The 24342-nt window shown below is 36.5% G+C and overlaps 1 protein-coding gene and 1 long non-coding RNA gene across 5 annotated transcripts; one reads left to right on the top strand and one right to left on the bottom strand.

The window, feature by feature from the left end:
• Positions 1-1812: 1812 nt before the first annotated feature.
• LOC113717674 (uncharacterized) lies at positions 1813-5796 on the top strand. Its single transcript, XR_011824910.1, has 3 exons — positions 1813-2108; positions 2435-2471; positions 5504-5796. It is a non-coding gene; the product is annotated as an uncharacterized lncRNA (long non-coding RNA).
• Positions 5797-7223: 1427 nt separating this feature from the next.
• Positions 7224-19362, bottom strand: LOC113719207 (uncharacterized). 4 transcript variants are annotated; one of them, XR_011824976.1, is made up of 4 exons: positions 18447-19362; positions 16069-16564; positions 9219-9308; positions 7408-8622 (listed from the first exon to the last, which is right to left on the bottom strand). XR_011824976.1 is itself a non-coding variant. In XM_027244334.2 (3 exons), the coding sequence occupies exons 1-3, from the start codon at positions 19093-19095 to the stop codon at positions 7447-7449; spliced, it is 1152 nt and encodes a 383-aa protein (XP_027100135.1). In that variant the 5' UTR covers positions 19096-19357; the 3' UTR covers positions 7224-7446. The 4 variants fall into 4 exon arrangements, 3 of the variants coding, with proteins under 3 accessions (XP_027100135.1, XP_071927808.1, XP_027100136.1); XM_027244334.2 differs by lacking the exon at positions 9219-9308 and having other exon boundaries at positions 7224-7453; positions 18447-19357; XM_072071707.1 differs by having other exon boundaries at positions 7408-9308.
• Between the last annotated feature and the right edge of the window lie 4980 nt (positions 19363-24342).

Raw genomic sequence — 24342 nt, 5'->3', positions numbered from 1 at the left:
CGAAGCTCCCTCCTTCTCTTGCTCAGTTTTTCCTTTTTTTTCTTCCTCTTCCCCCCAGTTTTCCTTCTCCCCTCTCTTCCCTTGCTTGCGTCTTCTTCCTCTTCCTCCCAAAAACTCCCTGGTTCCTTCCTTTTCCAGATTTCTCCCTCGTTTCCTCTGCAGTCTCTCTCTTTCTTGCTCTCTCCCCAGAGTCTTCCCCCTCCTCTGTTTCCTCCTTTGCTTCCTTCAGGTTTTCTTGCTTTGGTTCCTTTCCCTGCAGCTTCCTTTGCCCAGATTTTCCCCTTTTTGCTGTTGTTTTTTCTTCTCTTTGTTCTCAGCTCACTATCCTCCTCCAGATTCTTGCTCTCTCCCAACCTCCTCTCGGTTCCTTTGTTTTTTCTTGCCCCAAAACCCTCGTTTATGGTTTTTCCTTTTCCTCCAACCTAGCTCCCACGAAGCTCTTCTCTTTCTCTCCCTCATCTACCCTTTTTCTTCTCTCTCTTTCAGTTTTTTCCTTTTTCCAACCTCGGTTTTCCTTTTCCAGTTTCTCCCCAGGTTCCTTCAGCCGCTAAACCCCTTTCTTGCTCTCCCCAGAACCTCTTTTTCCTTTGCCTTCTTTTTCTTTTTTCTTTTTTTTCAGATTTTTCCTAGACTTCCACTTGTCCTAGCCACCTAATCTAGCAAGTGTCGTGATGTCAAAAAAAAAAAAAATAGAGACACTTGTCTATTGCCTGCCTTATACACTTAGCTAGTTTGCATGGCCTCCACCTATCTATTATGCATGTGTTCCACATATTTTCCTTTTTTAATTTTTTGTTTTCCAAAACAAATTTAGGATAAATAACAAATGTTACATTCTTTTTTTTATTTTTTACCTTGCAAAAATTCATTTTATTTTATTTCAAAAAATTGAAAAGATAAAAAAGATTGGAATTTTTGTAAGAATTTTCTTTTTCTGAAATTTAATGCAAAAATGTTTTAAAAAAGAAAAATGATGAACCTAATTTACTAAAATAAATAAAATAAAGACTAACCATCATCTTGGAAAACTTAGTCAACTAAAATGAAATAAAATAAAAATAAGAATAAATAATAAAAAAATAAAGCTAAAATTGAATTAAATAAAATTAAAATTTTGGTATCTACAAATGTCTTGCAGCCATTTGAGTATTATATGGATCTCTAGATTTTTGCATCTTTCATATGTAGGATTACTTTTTTCGTCCCTTTTTTGGTTCTAAATTCCCGTAATGATGCAATGAAATTTATATGAAGTCAAATGTTTGATAAAACACCAAAACTATTAATTTGTATGTACTAGGTAAAATTGGAAAGCAAGAAAGTTTACATGGATCCAAAAATTGGAATTTTGTATTGGTCTTATTGAGTTTGTTGATTCCATAGAATATCTCCATTTCTCTATGAGAGAGAGTATGAACTAGATTATTATTGACTCCACTATGTTTCTATGCAACATGGCTGATGCTCAACGATTTCCGGTAGACATGATGAAACCAAAAAATCGAACCTAGGCCGACCAAAGCTTTATAGTGGCATTTTAAATAAAGAATATATTTCTAAGTTGTCTTCTCATTTCGTTTTCTAATTCAATTTCTCAACTAACATAAATTTTTCTTTGTTATTTGTACGTTTGTCTCTCAGGAAAGTATTTTTGTGTCACAGTTTTTTTGTTTATTTGATTTTTTATTTTTATTATTTAACACATATGAACTAAGGATGAAAGGGAGGTGCGAGACATTTGTGTTTGGTGGCTGACGTGTCACCATTTGATTGGAGGAAATGTGGTTGTTCACCTGATTATGAGGAGAGCACGTGGTTGTGGTGGTGGCTGTGTTAATGCCGAAGAAATGCTGCTGCATAAATTCGCCAGCAAAAAAATTGTAGCTACTAATTAGGAAGCTCAAGCTTGGTCAATTACCGCTTTGTATTGGTGTTATCGCCCGGACAAAATGCTTTCTTTGGCAGTCCCAGAGGTCCCCCTCAATTCATGGCTTTTGTTTGTATAGGAAATAGACTATGATCTCAATTAGAGGTCCACATTATTTTTCTTCTGAGAAAGTTGGCGAAGGGACTTGGTGGACGATGGGCTCAAGACAGAAAGGGGGCTAGTAATATTTCTTCTTCATCTCCCTCTTCCCTCTCTCCTCCATCAAGTAATCATGGTTAATTCTTTCTATTTATCTGCCATTTTCTTTGCTAATCTTTCCTTGGCTAAAAGCAACAAATCACTTTCTCCCCTTGCTTTGTGCCCTTTGTACGGCTTTGATACACTTGTTTCTAAGTATTAGAAAACTATTTCTTCTATGCTTCCTCTCTCTCTCTCTCTCTCTCTCTCTCTCTCTCTCTAAAGGATTTAGCTGAACTTTTTCAATATTTTTTTTATTAGATTAATTTGGATTTGGAGAGATGCTTGAATTTTCTTTTCCTTTTTTAGGTGGAAGAAGATGATGAAGATTAAAGAGAAAGCAATGGTAATTTTAATGGAGGTTTCAACATTCTTCTATGGTTCGAGATGTTTTAATGAAAACATTAGTCTCAAAAGTAATTATTTTACCCACAAATCCTTTTGGTTCCCTGGGTTTTTAAGAATTAGAAATAAAGCATTTTTTATGTTTGTTCATGTAATCTCTATTTCTTAGCTCCCAAAAGTTTCTTTCTTTTGTCTTTTATATCTTGTGTTTTAGTTTTTTGTTTTTCTTAACATCTAGTGAAGTGGAAAAATGGAACGAGGGTTTTTTTATACTTGTGTCTGTGTGGTTAAAAGGCAAAAAAATTATATGAATGGTGAATTGTTGGATTGGTTGATGCAGAATCTGATGAATGGGAAGAGGTGCTCTGGAGTTATTTCTCCTCAAATTGTTTATGAGAAAATTTGATAGAAAGACCTCAAAGCCATCTCTCCTATATCCTTTGGGTCAAAAAAATCTCTCCATTCTTCTTTTCGTGCAAAAACCTATTGTTTTCCTCTTTGCTGGTGAGTTAAAATATTGGGAGTTACAAAACTAGAGGACTTTCCTTAAATTTCTGTATCTGCAATGGAGGGGTTTGGCTCAATGCTAAGAAGACTAATCAAGCTCAATCCCCTCCTACTCGATGCTTTTGTCTGAAAAGTCCCTTCTATTCTTATCTTTCTTTCTTTCTTTCTCTTTGAGAACTGCTGGCTTCTCCACTCTTGTTCTATGCATACTTTTTCTCTTGATTAAATTTTTTTTTATTCTTTAATAAGTTCCATATGTTGAGGGATAGGGATTTGATATCAAGTATGAATGATTTGAAATTCTTTGCTCAAGTAAACACTTTTAGGGTCTCTATTTTCCTATTTTTTTTCTTTCTTTCTACCAGAAGTCAACTGTAATTTTCTAGTATCTTTACTCCTATTTCATAGGTGTTCAAGAAATGGACTATGGAGAGAAAAGCCTGCCTCTTGTTGAAGTATTCCCTAAAATTCTAGTGAAGTCATGATTAGGAAGTTGTTAGGTCTTTGTAAGCAGCTCCGCTGAATAATGATCCTGACTTGAGATCCAATATTCTATACTTTTCATTGTTTTGCATTGGAACTTGTGATTATTTCCTTAGATGAAATGGTTTAATTTCTTTTTATTTTTTATGTTCTTAGAAAGTTTTGTTTTCCAGTTGATATTGTTAGCAACTCTTTATAGGTAAGAAATTCAAAGTAAGAGGGTATAGAATGACTATTTTTATTAAACTGTTTTAGTTAGTTGGTAATGATTTTGCCATTTTTTTGCAGCCAGCTATTACACTTATTAGACATCTTTTTATAGCTCAAGTGAGTGGAATTCCATCTTGGGGCTTTTTTTTGGATTTGGATCAATATTTTTTGATTAATGGCTAGAATGTCATGTTTGCTTTGCTAGGCATGCTATCTACATAACTTATTCAATGTTTGGCTTAAAATCTTGGCGGTTAATAGTTGAAGTAGTTAAATTTGAAACCATGTAAGGTCTATGAATCATTATATGAAACATTGAATTCTTGAAAGGATTGTGAAGTTAAAAGAGTCTTACTCAAAAAGGAAAGGAAAACTTGTGACATTAATCTCTATATCATCTTGCTTCATGTAGATACAAACTTTTATTTTAAAGCAAAGAAAACATAGTGGGGTTGTATATTTCATTAGCAACTTCTAATAATGTCAAAGAATATGGAGATTAAGTTCAATAATTTTCTCTGAATCATTCTCATGTTATTACCATGTGGTTGTTTTAATTCTGTTCATCTAGTTGACGCTTGTTTACTCTACATTTTTGTTAGATAAAGGAAGAAAGAAATAAAGAGTTTAGTTTTCTTCATTGAGCCTTCAAGGTATGTGTAGGAACTATTGTTTCAATGTTTTTGTGCTCTCTTTTCTTCCTTTTTTTTCAAATTTATTTTAGCAGTTTATTCTTTGTACAACTCTTGATGGATTTTGGGTAAGTCATTGGAGACTATTTATGGATGTTAGGGTAAAAAGTGGATAAAGAATCTAAACTGACACCTTATCTTATGGTGAGCAAATTAGTCAAGGTATGTGGTGATGGAAATATCACAATTAGCCTCGCGCTATTGTCTTTGAGCTACTAGAAGATGATCAACATGATTCTTTACAAACTAAAATTGAAGGATATTGCAGTCCGTATGCCAAGTCAAACCCTTTACAAGGCCCTCCAGCTTGCTTTGGATTTGGAGCGCAAGTCGTGGTTTTCTTTTGAATTGATGTAGTTTAGAATTTAACTTAAACAGGTGCTTATTACCTTATGCATCTTATGCTATCCTCGGTTACTTGTTACTTTTTCTAAAGAAACTTAACTCATACAAATTCCCCAATTTATTCGATCAAGAAAAATTTTAATTTTGTTTTTAATTGGACCTATAATACAAATTCCCCAATTTAATCGGGATCTAAGAATTGTTATATTTTAGCCCTATTTTCTATTTCAAAAAGGCATATTTGTGGAAGCCTTGTGGAATTGTATTAGTAAGTTATGCATTAAAAGCTTTTGGTTGATCTTGACTTTACTGATTGGTCCAAGATTGCATGTAATGATGTATGCTTTTTCTTAATGAAGATGATGTAATCCATGGGAACTTTAGCTTGCTATTTCATTAACTGTTTCAATAGTCAATATCAAGTTGGTCGGTGGTTTACATCTTTTCTTGGTTTTAGGTATTCCTATTAGTCTGATTTTTTTCTAGAATTTCAAGTCATCCCTATCCCCTCATTGCTTTCTATTGAATGATGGAAACTACATGGATGACTTGATTGTGCTTGTTTTCAAATAATGTCTAGGTATTATTATCATTCTTCATGAATAGCAAGTCTTGCCTAAATTCAACCCTCTTTTGGTTGAGGACTACGTGTGTTGAACCCTCTTATTATCAGTTGCTTTCATTCCTCAAATTTCTAAATCCCTTTGCATTTCTTTCACTCATCGTGTTTTAAATAATCACTTGTTGCTACTAATCATATGGTACTTACTGACTGAATTTGCTTTTAAAATTTTAGGATGAAGAGTGAGAAAGCTGATGAACTGCTTGAGTTGGTTGGCTACTACATGGCCTTTCTCATGAATTCTTATCAAGAAGCAAGGTATGGTTCTCCAACCATGAATAGCATGGATATGAGCCATTTTGCTATTTGCTACTCCCTCCGTCCCATTGAAAGTGTAATACTTTCCTTTTTTGGCTGTTCCAAAATGTTTGTCATGTTTGATATTTCTAACTACTTTATATTCTGAAATTTTCCTTATACCCTTCATTAATGATGCATAAAGACAAATATGATGGGATTGTTTTCTACTTTTTACTTTGACTAGCACATGATTAAAGGTAAAAGTGAAACAAAAGAAAAAACTTTTTGGTGGAGTGTACTATGCATAAAAAGCACATATTCTCAAACATGACTAAATATATAGGACGGAGGGAGAATCATTTATCTTTCCCTGGTATAGTGGTCAATAATTGTGAGATTGATTGGCCTCTTCACTTAATCAATAATTCCTTTTTCGTATTTGCTTCCCATTGGAGTGTTAGTTCTTTCATTTTTGTTTCTCAAATCTCAAGTTTTTGGCTTCAAAACTTATAACAAATTTCGTTCCTATTTTTACATGGTGTCATCCTTAATTTTGGCTAATGAGAAGTTTTGGTTTCAACATACAAGAGCTTAATTTACAGTTCATTTTGGCACATACAAGACCATGACAATAGAGAACGTTATCACCATTACATGCATATATCAAGCACAGCCACCAGCAAATTGCATATTATAGTGGAGAAAGTAGTTTTTATTTGTTTCCTGATCGATCAATTCTAATTCAATTTATACTGTAGTATAATATTCCTTTTAGTTCCATCAGAGCAGTTCTTTATTACTCTGTCCAAATTATATACTTAATGATACATAAAGTTCATATGGCTTAAACATAAAATTACATTACCTCTTATGCCGAATAAAAACATGGAGCAGGAGATTATTTGAATAAGCACTGTGAAGAGGAGAACAAATAAACTCCTAAACAATACTCAACATTGGGAAGAGATTGAGAAATACAATCTTGAACCATACTTTGTAAACACTTGGTATCCAATTATGCATACAACTCGCAATAACTATGGTCTTTGTTAACATAATTGGACTTGACTCAAAATACTTGGCTAATGTGGTATACTTATTTAAATCATTACTCCTAATTATCAATTTATCTATTTTATTTTAAAAAAATACACCTACAATGGGCTCTATGCTAGGCATTCTACCTCTATAACATCACACCGCGCATTTGGTGATCCCCTCCTAGTACTTTCAACAAAGCATAGGAGCTTCTGGATGCAAGATGACGATATGCAGCCTTGCAAAATAGAAACAGTGGAAAGTAGTTCACCAGTAATGGTTGATCACTAAGAAAGCTTTCCAAGAATTTCGTACAACTCTACAGCAAAAGTAGATAGTCCACACTTTTGATTGTTGCCACATCCTTACTTCATACCAAAGCAGACTTGAACTACAACAAAAATACAATTCACAGAAAAGAGAAAATCGAGCTTCATCCCAAAACGACCATGCTTAAAGAGCCGGTGTCTAAAGGGGACCCAACAAAAAAAGGTGAAAACAAGCTATTCCACGAACTACTTTCCCCGAATTGTTATCCTAAGAACATCATGCACGATATCTTATAGAAACCAGTAACCTAAAGCAAGAATATAATCTAACAGAGAACTGCAAACTCTAGATCTAATTCGGAATAATCATATTATTGAGGAAAAGATAACATCAACTTTCTGTAATGCAACGGATGAAATTCTATTTAACCATTTACTGATACAATATCATTACACATGTTATCTCGATAAAAATTTGTGGCGGATACAAGTACTACTACACCAATTATCCTGGAACTCCAACTACACCAATTTCATTCCCATCCTGTTTGTAGGTAAAAGACCTCAGGCTTATTCCCTGCAGAAAAGCAAAAGTGTACATAGATTTAAGAAAGTGATATCACCAATATACGTTGAGTACAACTTTTGTAAAAGGTTGATACTTGCACCTGGGCATACTAGTCATTGGCTAATAACTGTATAATGCCAAATGATAGACGTGATGAAGTTAGACAGACGCACGGCGAAGCCTTGCATACAAATCATTTTGTTTTTCCTTAAATAAGAATATTTTTGCACCTAGAAAAGCATAGCAGACATCCAAATGCAAAGGATCTTATGCTTCTAAACAACCATAGAACACCCAGTTTGGCAAACCACCAAGGAGAGAAATTTCTAACAGACAATAACAGAAAAACTAATCAAAACTCAAAAGATGCTAAGAGCAGTTACAAGTAACGAGTCAAAGATTGAAGGGGTGTGCAGCTGCATAACTGCAAACCAAACCTAAACGGCAACAAGAGACAAAGTAACTTTAAAAAGAGATTAAGAACTTTCATTTCAAAGAATTAGTGATGAAAAGTACACAATTAACTGCAAGAATAAGAAGTGAAAGAACCCAATTTAAACCAACTTTATTTCTTAGTACCTTATGATCAGTCCTGTTCAGTGGACTGCTTTGTTCATTTTGATGTTTTAAAGTTTGAGTCTTTCTGATGGTATTTCACCACTACTATGTATCTCACACTTTGGAACAAGATGAAGAATGACAACAGTTGGAAAATGAGATTTTTGGAGCACTTTGTTCAATATCTTGATTAACCTCAATCAAAGCAGTATGAAGTTTAGCAGATGCTGTGGTTCACCTTGTGGATATTGCACAAATCCCCTATACTCTCTAACTCCTTTTATTGCCATGTTATTCACCTTCTCACAATCAAAAATACAAAAAATAATAACAGACACATAAGTAAGAAAAGGCTCCTTTGAAAATGAAATGCATAACCTTACAGAAAAGTTACAGTAAGAAGTTGTCAAGATAAGCATTCATCCATGATTAGATGGCAAGAATGAAATCTAAGAGGCTCTTTGAAATTGGATAGAGGCAGACATAGGCATTAAAGAAGTGATAGAAGATAATGGATTTAAAGGGAGTGATATAATATGGAAATACCACACTTGACTAGGGAAAGGATATCTCCCATGCTCAGACACCGGCCCCATCTGGCAAATGAGTTTTTTCAGCTTCTAAGAAAAGAAAATTGAATAGTGAGCTAAAATTGATTATTGTTCCTATACAGTTCGAACTATCTATGGTGTATTAGGCATAAAAATTTGGATATTTATAGACGAGGAATAATAAATAAACTTAGACTTTTCTTTTCCTTCTATCTAGTCTATAGAAAGCTAAACCTCTTCATTCTTTTTTCTCAAAACTAGTTTTAATTCTCTAAGGTAGAATAAAAAGAAATTGTATTCAGATGTAATCCATATGGAGCTTGTGACGTATCTATTTGTGTCAGGGGTCCTAGATATGTAACTGCTCAAGATATCATCTTACCACCTTATGTAGAAATCGTTGATAGTACACAACATATAGCTAGATTGATGGAACCATCAAGCCCTATAGAAATATTTTAAATTTAAAACGGATCAGTTGACCCGGTCTACAAATTCATTCTAACTCTCAACGAATTCCTCGAATTTTAGGTGGGATGGGGATTTATTTGCCTAATTCTTCATGAAAGAGGAGGCAATGAATGTTGATGGACAGTAAGTGAAAGGCATGAAAACCAGAGCTGAGTCGCATGGTAGAGGAGTTGCAGCGAACAAGAGCAACTCACCTTGGGTTGAAGAAAACTCATCTTTGATTTTTATTGGCTTTCCACAACCAAAAAATTTTTTCCAGGACTTCTCATGCCAACTCTCATTTCCTGTAAAAATCCCCACATAATGTAACAAGAATCTCAATTCACAACTGCAGTCACCATGCTATCCCACAGATTTTCATGTGTAGTTCCATTGAAGTAACAAAAACTTGCTGTAGATGCTTTAACAGTTACCCAACCCCAAGGACATCAGACAACTCTTTGGAAGGAGTGTATACATAATGTTTGATCTAGCCTCTTTGTCAATTCATGTTGTATGAAACTTATCCACATTAAATCTTCACAAATGTCCAACTCCAGAAGTTATACCAGCAAAATGGACTTCACTACTTGGTGAATGTGCATGTTCTAAGAAAGAATAGATTCTTCAAGAACTGAAAAGAATAGATTCTTCAAGAACTGAACTATAAATTCTAGGAGATCTTTCAACACCCTTTAACCCTTAAATTGCCCAGAAACAAGTTAAAATCAAAATCATCAAACCTTATGCCAGACAAACTTATTTTCATCTTCTGCAGTCATTTCTATAATTTTGTCAAAAACTAGGTACAATTACCATTTGAAGAGTACCAATACAATGGCTACACATATTCAAATGTAAGGCATTAATGTCATCTGTATAATACATGATAGATTGGAAGAGAACTCCAAATAGTTGAACTACAAAGCAGGGCTTATCATGATTTTCCTCCGGAGTACCTTTCAGCTACGTCCAAAGAATTCCAATTGCTCTTATGAATATCTATCTTAATAGCAGTAGCTTCCTCTCACTATAGGGTTCCAGTTCTCCATGACAACTCTTTTTAATATGCATCTCTAGTCGATCGTATATATAGCCTGTGCTTACTATACCATTACTCTGCTGCCTCCTTTCACTAGTAGCCATGATTACTTAGTCATGAAACTAAGTGATAACTTTCAAATTGAGAAAAAGGAATCCTGCTATATAAAAACGCTGAGTTGCTCTTATGAACAGTACTCATGGCGCCCACATGGTCCCCTATGGGCAGCATGAGTAGGTGACTAGTTTAAACAAAATGGGCAACCCTGAGTAGTGCTTTTCTGGGAGAGATACTATTTAGCCAATCTTCTTGTAGGTATCTAACAACTTCAAATAAAAGGAGTATCCTATTTGCTCTATTTCAATTTGATGCAGAAAAGAGCAATATATAAGTATCTAGATTAATGAGGAGAATAAAATGATCTAGTAGAATAATTTTTACCAATATAGGAAATGCAAAGTATATAATATTTGATATTTATGACACAAAATGTGGATGAACTGCTTTCATAAGTAAGCAAAATACTACTGATGAAGCTGGACACCCTATAGGAAATGCTAAGAGATAATGATCTAGTTGAATAATTTTTACTATTTATGGAGAATACTTTTTACAAAATGATCTAGTAGAATAATTTTTACTATATAGGAAATGCTAAGAGATATAATATTTGATATTTACAACATAAAATGTGGATGAACTACTTTCATAAGAAAGCAAAATACTATTTATGGAGCTGGACACCCTATTTTTCACTGTAGATCAATAAATGACCATAATTGCCATACTGAAGAATATCCTAGGGAATGTGAACCAACAATTAGAACCACATCTAACCATTGCTGCAAAACCTTAAGAACAATCTCTAGCATACAATTACTAGGAGAAGGTTTATGTCCTCCTTAATGCTTTTTCTGAAAGAACAAAAAAATATGAGACTATACGACAATTCAAACTGCCATTTAACCCCTGCACACTTGCGTCGACACAACCATACATGGGTGTGGAATTTGCAGCTGATGTGGTCCAAAATAATTGGTATGCTGACATTCTACTAAAGACATAGCTGCATTCTTCTACATGGACATAGATGTAACAGTGGAGAAGATAATGATTCTACTGTGATGGAAAAGACGGTTCATGGCATGGGAAGAGAAAAGGTGAGAGGGGGGAGGGTCCAGTCCACAAAAAGGGAGCCAAAAATCTTATTTCCTCTCGGCAAACTGATGGCAGCAGTTGATTAGCAGTGGACCACTGGGGTGATGAGGAGGAGCAGAGGGAGGCAGACTAGCATGTTTATGTTGCTGACTGTCAAGTACCTTTATAAACATTTTCCTGGGAATCATCAAAAGCTTGAAGGTTTTGTAAACCCACAGTTCTTTTCCTTCTAACCTCTTTTTCAAGTACAGACATGTTTAAATAAAGCTATCTCCACATTGAACCCACTTACTGCAGAAGACTGAATTATTTATCGCATAGAATCATCTGTAACTTAGTTAAGACCCACCCGACAAAAGGTTATACACACACACATATGCGTGTGTGTGTGTGTGTGAGAGAGAGAGAGAGAGAAAGAGAGAGGGAGGCTGGATTTGCATCTGAACTTTAATAAGTTGTTGCCAAGGTATGAAAGTATTTTAGCTGAATTTGTGTTTCTTGAATTCATTGTTGGAGCTATAGAATATGTGCCTTAACCCATACCAAATCAGACACTAAAAATTCAAATCTACACTTCTCAGACAAAAGAAAGACCCAACACGCACAGAAATGTCCAAGTAATATACTCAATTCCCTATGAAACCTACCACCGATGTCTACTTCACCTTTAAGTTACATTGTCTCATAAATTGTCTGACCTAATTAGTCTACATTACCTCTTGGCCAGATGGGCCTCAAAATCCTACTTGCTGTACAAAAGCTTGCATTAAACTAGTATTATTGGCATGTTGAATATCGAAGAGATACTAACATGTTCTAATCTGATGTTAGTGCATCTTCTGAACGGTATGCTAATTTTTGTTGCAACAATAAAAGGGAGGTAAATCTAAACCAATACTTTTCTAGAAATTATAATTTTTCTTTCCACTTGTCTTCCTATTTTCCATATTCTAAAGCTTGCTGCCCTAATTTATTAGGCATTCTTTAGTCATTACCACCAAGAAAATTAAGTTAAACCAGCATACCTTTAGCTTGCTTAGTGGGCATCACTATCTCTAAATGAATTATCTGTCCTACCATATCCAGGCATGCAGGCATCAGTTTCACAAAATAATTCTCATACAGGAAAAACACGTGGTATAATAGACAAAATCAAGACAATTCCAAAATGGAGAACTCTGCTGATTTTTCTATACTTCCATGGGAAGGATCATAATGTGAACATTCACAAATTTATCAAAAGATGTATACAATAACTTGGCAATCCAACATGCAATTTAAGATATATTTTGATGTCATTCCCATTAGATACAAGCATAAAAAGAGTATCAAATAATCGTAACTATAGACAGTTGCATCAAAATCTCCAAGAAACACTAACATGTACAGTAAGTACTAATATCCTTGGCTTTGTAAACAACGGTTCAGAGTCTATTTTGATTCTCTGGTTTTAGAAAAGAAAAACAAGAGACACACACATAAATGGATGAAAACTTGATGTAGCTGTATGAAACAAAGAAAACTATAATACCAAACAAGTGCAAATCATCATGTTCAAGTACAACATTCATCAAAAGTCCACAAGGATTAGAGATTTCACGAAAATTGCCATAAGTAATTCTTGAACTATCTGCAATTGTTTAAGGTAGTCATTAAGTTTCATTTGAAACTATTTAGTCCTTCAAGTTTTACTGCATGAACCATTTTAAGGGCTACCAAAGGGAAGAGAGGTATTTGATTCCCTTCAGTGTAATTATCCAAAACCAAATAGGATAAGAATTAGTACTCCACGCACTTCTGCTTTGTAACTCCAAATGCCATCATCATGAACACTGATAAACCCTGAACCCTGCCACCCTCAATCTTACTTTTCCCTTTTCCCAAACTTGCAGCTCCTCAGAGTACAACACCATCAAGCACAGCCATTGCAATCCCCACTTCTGCTAACTCCCCCCCCCCAACCCCCCCAAAAAAAACTTTCCACCACCATAATCTCCCCCGTCCTTCGCCATTCTGAAGATGACCAACAGAGAAACACATCCTAAGACGAAGAAGAATAATGTGATCTTGCAAGGCCCTCCATTCCATTTTTGCACAAAGTAGTTTCGGACTATCTGTTTCAAGTATTAAAGACACAATAATTTACATAAAAGGCTAAAGCAGTTCTCCACTCAAACTCTGCATGCAGCAAATTTCTTCACCCATGATGGCAATGACCGGATTCTGTGGCAACTTAAGAAAGCCATTTTGTACAGCTTTCCAAAAGTTTTTTAAGTGGCAATGACCAGATTTTCTGGTGAACTAGAAAATATCTAGAGCTTCCCTGATTATTTTCCAGGCAAGCTTTGCAATCTCTAAGCAAATTTTGGACACCAATTTTCAGATATCTAATGGAGTGACTGAGACTTGAGAATAGCACTGCTTTCTATGCAGTAAGAGCAAGGTTTGAGTTTATTAATTGGATATACCTTCAATTCCAATTACCTGATCTAACAAAAGCTGCATCAAGGACTGGCATTTCTTGGTTTCCCACATGAGCACACACCAAATAGACAACTTTTGCCTAAGGTGCTGTTAGTTGCCATGAAATTTTGACTCATTTCGTTTGGGCAACTGACTCATTTCATGAATAAACCTAATCATATAATATTAACGAGAAACTTCATCCTGAAGATCTTCTACTAGATTGGAAGGATAAGAAGCTGGACGAGATCAAAATTCGGTTAAACACAATAAAAAATTTAAAGGCAAAGAGTGAAGACACAGGGAGATTCAGAGGAGAGAGAAAGAGTCCCACATAATCAGTTTAATTGTATTCTCTTATTACTTTTCATATGTTAGAATTTAGAGCTTACTTTGCAGAAGGAGAAAAAATAGAAGCTTATAGCATCACCCTTGTTGCAACTCCAGCATGAGGTCAATTCTTAAATACTTGAGGTATTGTATGCAACAAAATTACGTGTAAGGCTCAAAACCTGCATATAATTGCTTTCGTCTTCTTCCTACATTCATGATCTATTCAGCTCTCTAAACCTCTAATATCTGAGCTCATCATTTTAGGTAATCCATATTAATAACTAATCCATACTAGCAGGCTACGATAAGAGGCAAAATAATACATCTTAGACACCACTCTACACCCACTATAGTTTGGTATCTTCCGCTCATTGTGAAGATTTTTTTTTTTTTTTTTTTTTTTTTTTAGGTGTGTCCCGCAGGGAGTGGACCCCGCAGACTATTCACCACCCTCAGCAACTTGCTGGCAGCAAGGTTCGAACCAGGGACCTGAAGCTCCATCTTCAGCAACCTCAACCACCAGACCAAGCCCCTGAGGGCCGCTCATTGTGAAGATTGTTATGACAAGAAGTTTATCAGATGTTTAGATTTTATTTTTAAAAAAAATCCATTTAGGCCATCTTCAATATAAAATTTGAAAAACAGATTCTTGGATTAACTCTTTTTTTTGTTAGTTTTGCCATAACATATGTCTACAGTAACCCTCCCCAAAACACTCAAACACACACCTAAGAACACCCAAAAAAAAAAAGTAAAAAAAGTTACCCAAAACACAAACACATCAGTTCCCCATTCCCCACCAAGCACCATCTAGCCCCACCACCAAGCCATCTCCCCTCCCTCCCAGTGCCACCATCCCCCTCCTTCCCCCAACACCTCCAATTTCCCTTTTCTGTGCCCTAAACAATGGGGGAGAAGAGAGGGGAAGGCAGGAGAGGGGGATGAGGAGGAAAAAAGTGGCAGGGGAGAAGGGAGGAACGGAAGGGCAGATGGCAGGGGAAAAGGGAAGGCTAAAGGGGGGGGGGGGGGGGTGCTGAGGAAGGGGGAGGGAGAAGGGAGGAGAAAAAGGTAAGTGGTTGGGGAGAAGGTGGGAGACGGTGGGTGGCGGAGGGGCAGCGAAGTAAGCATACAGCGATCTTCAAAAAGCACTCGAAAACACACTAAAAAACACTCCTAAAACACCACATGAGATACTTCATTAAAACACCCATCTACTGTTCAAGTTCTATAAAAACACCCATCCAAACAGACCAGCACTCCAGTCATTCGCTAAGAATTAGATACTTTAATAGCATGAGCTAACAATATATCAGTTATTCCTTTTTCTTTTTAATACCCTCCTCCATGAACCCTAGCGATATATCTGTTAATCTCGTCCAACTATACATACATAGATAACAACATCATTTTACCAACAAGAACAACTATGTCAAAATGGGACATTCAACTTTGTAGCACATGTTTAACTCCAAAAATTTCAAGAAGAAAAAGCATGCATTAAAGTGGTGATCCTACCCATTTGTAAGCATATGCTAAAGATCTTTATAACAGGAAAAGAAATCAATTTCTAAACATACAAAAAAAAGCCAGCGCATGGTAGTCATAAAAATTCATCAAACCAATAAGCACAATATAGATTCCAAATTAAAACACAAAAACAAAAAGCTTATTCAGAAATCTAATTTCTTTTGTATCCAATGATACAAGGCACACTTCATGGGTCCAAAATTTTAGTCAAGTTAGATATATCTGACGAACAAGAGATTTGCAGTTTACTGAAATGCAAAATTTAACAACTAATAGACATTTTTCCGAAGTACATTAACAGCTCATTGTCAGAAAATCTTTCCATTTTATCCTCCAAAAACAAAATCAAACTTGCTGAACAATGAGTAGAAGGAAATTAAGATGTGAGCTACACCACCAGTACCCATAGTAAAACATCTTGAATGGGGGAAGGACCTATAGTGCTCAATTTCTGACCAGAATAAAAATGCTCAGCAGTTCAATGAGCACAAAATTCAGTTTAGGCTAATCTCACCAAGCAAACATGAAAACCAAAAGCTTACCATTTGATAATGGAGCCAAAGAGAAAATGTTGCATGATAGGAACCTTCTGCAAAACTTCCACTTTATACATCTTTAAGAGCCCACTATTAACCTTCTTCCAATTTGGCACACCACTAATATCATCCAGCATTGGTGAATGCTCAGCAAACAATCCCTTTTTAACCTTCTTTATAAATACAATACATGAAAGGTACAAATATTCACTTGCGAAATTCTCTAATATATCCTCATTATGAATTGATTTCGGCTTCATATACTTGTGGTCAATCAACTGTGAAGACCCAAATATGAAAGGTAAAAAGTGATAGTCATCAAGCCCCCATACTCCATGGGATCCTGCAGGCTCGAGAGAATAAGTCAACTGCAACTTCCGCATCAACTCCAAGTACTTCACAAAAACCCGGGAAACTAGTGCTTGATAATCTTCTTCTTTAACTATTTGCAATCTCGCTAAGCAGTACAACCATGCTGCAAAGTTTGTTTCATGACCAGTACCTATCAAGACAAAAAAGGAAGATGCAAAAAGTAATGAAAGCCATTTCAACCAAACGTACTTATGAATAACCCAAATAGAAGCATATGAACATAGGCAATGGCAAATTAAGGGGAAAACAGAACCAACTCTTTTCATCAACTGCAATGCCAACAATCACAGCTGCTTGCAAAATCAACAAAATCCCAGTTTTATGTTATTTTCACTGCTTGGATTAAGGTTAGACATTTATCGTCCCTTGTCTTGTCATATGTTAGAAAGGATGCCCAATTGTGCCAAAGAACTAAACCAAGAATCAGGACTAAAGCATTCAAAATGTCTTAGCAGGCAGGTATGGCAAGTAGGTACAACGACATGAAACAAGAAAAACAAGTTTCACAGACAAATGTAGCATACTGGACTGCTTGGGCAATATCTACATGGTGCATACGGTTTCTAAACAGCAAATTGACCAACACCAAAAAGAAAAAAAAAATAAAAAGGAACAGCCTCTCTAGACAATGTCCTTGGTCTATCTCTGACCAAACTTCGACACTTTGCTGCTCTGGGTCAGAGCTTAATTATAGGTAAATGCAGCAACAATTCACCATCTTCCATCAACTTCTTTTAATTTATCACCCTAGGCACAATATAACCTTCGCAGGTACGTGGTCGGTCTAGGATATTAAGTGCAGTGCTACCTTCTCTGATGCTACCTTCTAGTGTTTGCTACATAACCATCCAACTCAGAGTTCTAGTATGTTTTGTACTTGCTGATTGTCGAACATTTTGCTCCTTGAAGAATAACTGTTTTATAGAAATTACCTTCAACCTAACAAGCCAATAGGTACTGTAAGGTAATGAGTGACACACTATGGACTTGACCATCAAATAATCAACTTAACATCCACCATCATCCAATTCAAACATGAATTTAGGTACATAAAATTCAAAAAGAATTTAATAAAAATATGTTAAAAAATTAAAAAAGAATTTCATGATAACATGAAGAATCTGTTAGTGCAACGGAAATTCAACCTTCCTAAGATTCAGTAAGAGTCAAACTCCAACCATCAACTACGGTTGATAGCTTACCAATCATAAAAGTAACCTCCAACTCATCCTCTATTACCCATCCCACAACTGAAGTCATAATTCAATAGCTACAACTTCATGTATATTCTTTATACTCGCTTTCCTTAAAATAGCATGAAGTATATTTTTAGGAAATAAAACATCGCTTTTCCTATGTAAACAAAAAGACATTTGACAATATTTACCTCTATATAACAAATGAGTATGTTCCTCAAACTACAATCTACCATAAAACCATGCTGACACTTAGATCTATCATCTCATACCGTAGTCGTTTCAACAGCATGAATCACTAATGAACTCATATAATTAAAGGCTCCAATATTTTGCAAAACTTTCAACATCCTATATGCAATTTATGGGTACTGGAACACTCTGATACCTTATGAGCACAAGTAACTTGAAAAAAGTAATGCCATGAATGGACAAAAGTGGTCATCCCTCCTCAACTGATTCATGTCACTCTATAAACAAGAAATCAGTCTTACTATCACAGATGCCAACTAGTACAGCATTCCAAGCCTCTCCTTCTTTTCTTAATATTTGTCTTTTGGCGCCATATTCAACTCAAGCCATTCAAATGATGTACTTATCAGTTACTCATCCATACCAACAAAACTCCAAATAATATTCAACAATTTCCAACCTTTGTGCATTAGGCTACCGAAAAACAAAGAAAGAAAAAGAAGACCAAAGGGAAAAAAAAAAAAAAAAAAAGCAACCGTTGTACTCACTAGGGGGGAAAAAAGATAAACAAAAGTAAAACTACACCCAAATTAAAAAAAAAAAAAGTTGAATCAGAATAATTACCGTAATCAATGCGACTTGAATTGCCGAAGCTGTCGGTAAAATAGGGCACTAATTCAACAGCCGCATCACGAAGATCGGGAGAAAGCAACAGCAGCATAAACGACTCAGCATCAGAGCTCATGCGATCGTGCCACGTCCGGTACGCCACGTTGCCGTAGCGAGCAGACTGGGGTACCGGAGGAATTTCATCGACGAACGCGATTAGCTTCTCGATCACATCAACGATCGTGCAGACGGCGGGAGACACGTGGCAGGGATCAGAGAGCTTGTGAGATTTGATGGATTCGGAAAGGGAAACGACGAAGCCGAGGAAGTTGGCGAAAGTAGGAGAGGAGTGGAGCCGGACGATGTCGTTCTGGCTGGAGATTATCTTGACTGGGGTTTGGAAGCTGTAAGGTGGTTGAAGCGGGACCACTTTTTGGGACTGTGGCACCGGAGTTCGCATAATGGCTTCTTTGGTGTTGGTTGGATTCGTAGGAAGATTGACGGCCGGGAAGCGGATGGGGATATAGGTTGGGTTGGAGGAAGGCGGCGGTGGCGTAGGGTAGGCGGTGGGCCCGCCGCAGTTTATGCATGTAGTTGAAGGAGAGAAGTGGTGGTGAGGAAAGGCGGTCGGCGGTGGTTGAGGTGGCGCTTCTTTTTCGTCCATGGTGGAGGTGAAATGATATGAAAGGAGAAGATATTAGAGCAAATCGATCGTGAAAAGGGTGGTAATATATAAAGACCAACAAAAGAGCAGGATAAAGTCATAAAACGTTAAAACTCTTTCTACCGTTTCTATCTAATTACCTATAATGTTTTGAATCTCTGCTTCGGCCCGAAGCTCTGGCCGGTGATTAAACTACCTTATCTATCTAATTACCTATATTTTTTTGAAACTCGATCGGGGAAGTGAAACTCACGCCGAGGACCCTGGCGTGAGCCGACATAGTTTGGCGATCAAGGGTTCAGGGGCTTGAGTGGGTCAGACGCGTACTAAAACTTAGGTGACGTTACAAATATATATTAATTTTTTATTTAAAAAAGACTGTAAATATATCTCAGTTATTTCAATTTGTCCAACAAATTAATAAAAAAATTACCAAATTCGAAAGCTAACAAATGATAAATCATGGTTAAATACTTAAAATGAATCTTGTGTAAAACAAAAAAATTAATCTTCAAATTAATTGTTAATTTTTCGACAATTCAAAAGCACCTTTATAAGTCTAAATCTTTTCTAGATGATAAGTCTTGCACAAAATTAAGCCGTATTTGTTAAGTGATAATTGGTAAAGTTGCACAAAGAAATTATATAAGAAGTTTAAGAATGCATTTATAGTTTTTCAAAACATCAAGGGTGTGACGACTCCACCGTACCCAGAGACGTACCAAAGGGTTTAGCGGATCGTCTGCCTAACTCGCGTCAGGACTCGATACTCTAAAACAAAAAAATAGAGTTCACGCCAAAAGAAGATTCTGTTTAAACTATTACATCTTCAAAAGTTGTATAGACTATTACATTAAGCCATACACACCACTAGTACCAAGAAGTAAATCCTAGAGTAGTTACTAACTATAACCACCACAACAAATATATGCATTTCACTAGTCAACTTATAACAAGTACAAATTCAACTATTCTATAACTAAAAGTCTATACACTTTCCCGAGTTTTCCCCGCGTCGGCCCCTGCTAAGGAAAACAAATGGAACGGGGTAAGTTATATGTTTAGTGAATAATCAGGGTAAAAATGTAAACTCACATCCAAATAAACAAGTAAATCAGGATATTTCACATCAATAATACAAGGGTAACATCACAATAGTAGGATATGGGTGGCTCCAAAACCAGTTCAATTCCCCGAGTTTGAACGCCTGTTGACACTCCGTCAACCAAAGTACTCATGGTCCGTAGATTCCACTTACTTTCCCCGTTCACCTTATCAACCCCCACTGGCCAGTCAACAGCACACAACAGCTCGAGCGAAACAAAATCACTTAGTTTTAATCAAAGTTTTAACAAAGAACGAAATCCCAAGGTTAGCATGGAACTAATTTCAACCAAGTCCCAACTGGCTTGAATAGTTCGTCTACCCTTGGAATCGGGTTGGAACCAAGTCCTGAGATATCCAATCTCTCAATAGATGATATCTCTCAATAAAGTACACAACAAAGTACTTACCCCAACAGCACACAGCAAAAAGGGGTTCAACTCAAGTCATGTAATCACCCCCATCAGCACATAGCGAAAGGGTGATACTCAACATAAGGCATGTATTCTCACATATGAAATCAAAACAAAGGATGGGTTTAGGTGGAGTGAGATAAAGTACACCCTCGCCTAAGTACCCATTTAACATATACAAAGCAGTGTGACAATTTTACATCAGTAAACAATCCAATTACTCACTCAAAATAGTGAGCACGCAAATCAAGGCACTTTATACGGGTCCACCGACTCCGTCCGGTTCGTCACTGCCTGTGACAGAAGATTATACTCAACTATCAGTGAATCGACCATCACAAATGGAAATAAGGACTAAAACGATTAAAGCGGCAAAAAGGACAAGGAAATGCATGCGCGCGTGCGCGGAAATAATAACGATATGAAAACGGGTTACACGGTTTTGATCATAACTAGAGCTGTGGTTATCGTAATAAGCTGTACTAGGTAGCGTCTCGAAACTAAGACAAAAGGTTACAATTTTCATGAAGACAACTCGACCCAGTTTTCAGTGGATCCAAGTCAAATTTGCAAAATAAAGAACTAGAACTCCAAAGGCTAGTTTATTCCTCTAATGAAAATTTGGGCGGCATGCCCCTTGTGTTTACCTATTTTTCAGCCATTTATGGCTTCAATATTTTCCTCAAATCAGTCCCAAAGTCACACATATGTAATGGTAACAAAATAACCCTTCAACTAGTCTCAAAATAATCCAATTACAACACAGGTCTTAACACGGCAACCAAAAATCAAATATAAAAACGAATAGCCAAATGGCAGGTTTGACGTCTCTTAGCGTATCGGTCACAACTGAAGTTACGCTTATCGGATTGGGATACAAATTATACCGTTTCAAAGCTAAGACGGATAACTATAAGTCTCATGAAGACATCAATAGAAAATTCGTTCATTTCCAAGGTCAAATTTATCGATTACAGAACCAGAATTCCACTGTCAGGCTGGTTAATAGTACTGTGTTCAAATGACAATAACTCAGGGTACAAAAATCGGATCAAGGCGTTTTCAGATGCGTTGGAAAGTTACAACATAGCACTACAAATTTTGCGTTTTGGCCAAATGCTAATTCAATACGGATCAAGGTGAAAAACCCCAGCCAGAATGATGAAATGTCAAAACTGTCCACAGAACTCTACCTATGGTAGTCGAGGGTATTTTTGTCATTTCATGAGCTACAGTGCCCGGATTGAGTTGAAATTTTGTAGGCTGCTATAAAACATTATTTTTTACAACTTTCATGTTTGGAGCTAAGTCTAATTCTGTGAAAGCCCCACCTTCCCCTAAGGCGAACCAAAGGGGTTAGCGGACTGCCTGCCCAACTCTCGCCAGGACTAACGGATCAGTTTAGAGCGATCTAATACGTTTCGGAATATACAAACGCGCATAAACAGGTCAAAATGACAAAATAAAAAAAAATGAAAACGGAGTCGGCCATGAATAGTAACCAACCCATCAGAACCCAACCAAATATCAAGCAAACATTCACATCTTGAAATTCAGCATTTACAATCCAAAGTGGCATACAAAAGTATTCAAAAGTGGATACATGTATGGTTTGCCAAATCAAAAGAGAAATGGACCCAAAAGTACATTTAGGGTTTCAATCAATGAGCTATACAAAAGATATATCCATCTAACTCAATTCGGTAACCAACTATCAAATCGAGTCCAAAAGTATTTATTTTCCTGTAAGGAAAACAAAAGGAATAGGGTGAGCTTACGCCCAGTGAGATAATACCACTCAAGCAGCAAAGTTCACATAAGTATAAAGCTTTTCATTCCAATTCATCAAAAGTAAACAAAGGCACACATCAACAGTGGTGATAAAAGGATACGGCCGGCTCTCAAGAGCTCTTTTCCTCGTTTGCATTCTTGATCGGACCTCATTGACTTTCCGTCAATGTTTAAAAGTAACCAACCGTAGGCTCCACTTTACTTCCATTCCTTCCACCCAACATACCCCTACCGGGCCCAAACTCCAAACACTTGCAATGTGGTATTACTCGAGTATACCGGAATCGAGAGTCTATCATACTACAAGATTCCATATAACAGTCCCCAAGGCTCATTAATTGGCACGACCAAACCCTCGCCGGCTCGATTCAATCAACTACCAATGGGGTTGAGCTCAATGATAACAATCATGGTCGTTGGATACTCGTCCAAACGACACCAAGTCAAGGACTTTCATTTCATGTAACATTCCATGTAACATTCCAATAACATGATAAACAATGATATAAGGCATATAAGTGAGAGTGATCAAGTACACCCTCACTTAACTCAATAACAATGGTGCAATAAACATTCAACGCATCAAGTTCAAGTATCAAAGCTATACAGTAACACACAAGTGAGTAGTACACTCACCAAGCTTGAAAATGATATTTCATGCACCTCCGTCAAAGGAGCGTCGTGAACCACCGTCACGCCCTAAAACATGCAAACAAGTACAATGAGACTCGATAACGAGTCATAAACCAATGCCAAATACTACCAAAATAGAGTTCCATAAGCATACATAAGCATTAGAGGAAACCAGAAAAATTCGGAAATGGAGTTAAGTGTTAACCCAAAAAAAATAGTTTTTGACATCATTTTGCGGTTTTGGTACCAATGGCACTACGATTATGGGATGGAGGTACAAGATACACTGTTTCGAAACTAAGAGATAGGGATACAATGTTTAAGAAGGCAACTCTATCCAGTTTCGAGTGTAACCAGGTCAAAAATGCAAGATACTACACCAGAACCGCAAAAACAGGTTCACAAACCGCATTCTAGTTCAAACATCATAAGTCAGGCTACCTAAGGCCAAATCCAGTGATTTTAAAGCCATCCAAAAGCTAAGATACAAGGCTACATTTCATTAGAAGACCTCAACAACCAATTCTGAAGCATTCCCAACCAAATTAACCAATTACAGACGCAACTATCAAATTCGGGTAAAACCAGGGCAGTAAGGGTAATTCCATCTTTTCTCAAGGTACGCTATTCCGATTGACCTGAAATTTTACAGGCATCTCTACAATATCATTCCCTACAACTTTCATGTTTTAACCCAAAGCCAATTCTGTAACGCCCCGAGGCAGAAGAAAAGGAAAAATTTCTGGTGAATAGAGTTTTGTGAGGAATCCGGCCCACATAAATCTGGAAGAAATTCGGTCCGCATAAACAGCTTAAAGAGCCAGCTCTTTAAGGCTTTCCGATAAAGACTAAAATACCCTTTTATTTGAAAATTATTATTTATCAAAGCCCACTACCCAATTATTTCACATAAGTGTAAATAAACCTAGAAAATAGGGTTTTACACTTCGGTTTCAAGTTTGGAGCAAAGTTAGGGTTTTCGCGATTTTTCGTCGGATGAATTTTCGGTACAGAGTAAGGATTAAATTTGGGGATTAAAAGTGACTTTTAAGTGCGAAATAATATGTGACTAGTGGCAATGATATAAGGTTAGTGAATGGAAAGTAAAAACACTAGTACGTGAGTTTTTAAGAAAAACGGCGCGAACCGGCGGGTCCCGCGCACTACCGATTGAACCACCACTTGACCACCACTTTCTTGCCATACAAGTTTATTACTAATGGAGCAAAATATCTCCTCTCTCATGATGACCTTTTGACCGAAATTTGTGGACTAAAATAGCAAGGAAGAAAGAGAAATTGTTGTG

This window comes from Coffea arabica, chromosome 11e (genome assembly GCF_036785885.1).
Source record: "Coffea arabica cultivar ET-39 chromosome 11e, Coffea Arabica ET-39 HiFi, whole genome shotgun sequence".
Lineage (NCBI taxonomy): Eukaryota > Viridiplantae > Streptophyta > Magnoliopsida > Gentianales > Rubiaceae > Coffea > Coffea arabica.
Note: the sequence above shows the minus strand (reverse complement) of the source record. Positions and strands in the feature narration are given on the sequence as shown.

Coding starts and splice junctions, on each gene's coding strand:
- LOC113719207 (XM_072071707.1), bottom strand. CDS start 19,095: ATGGACGAAAAAGAAGCGCCACCTCAACCACCGCCGACCGCCTTTCCT. Junction 16,565..18,446: donor TTCAAGTCGCATTGATTACG/GTAATTATTCTG, acceptor TTGTCTTGATAG/GTACTGGTCATGAAACAAAC.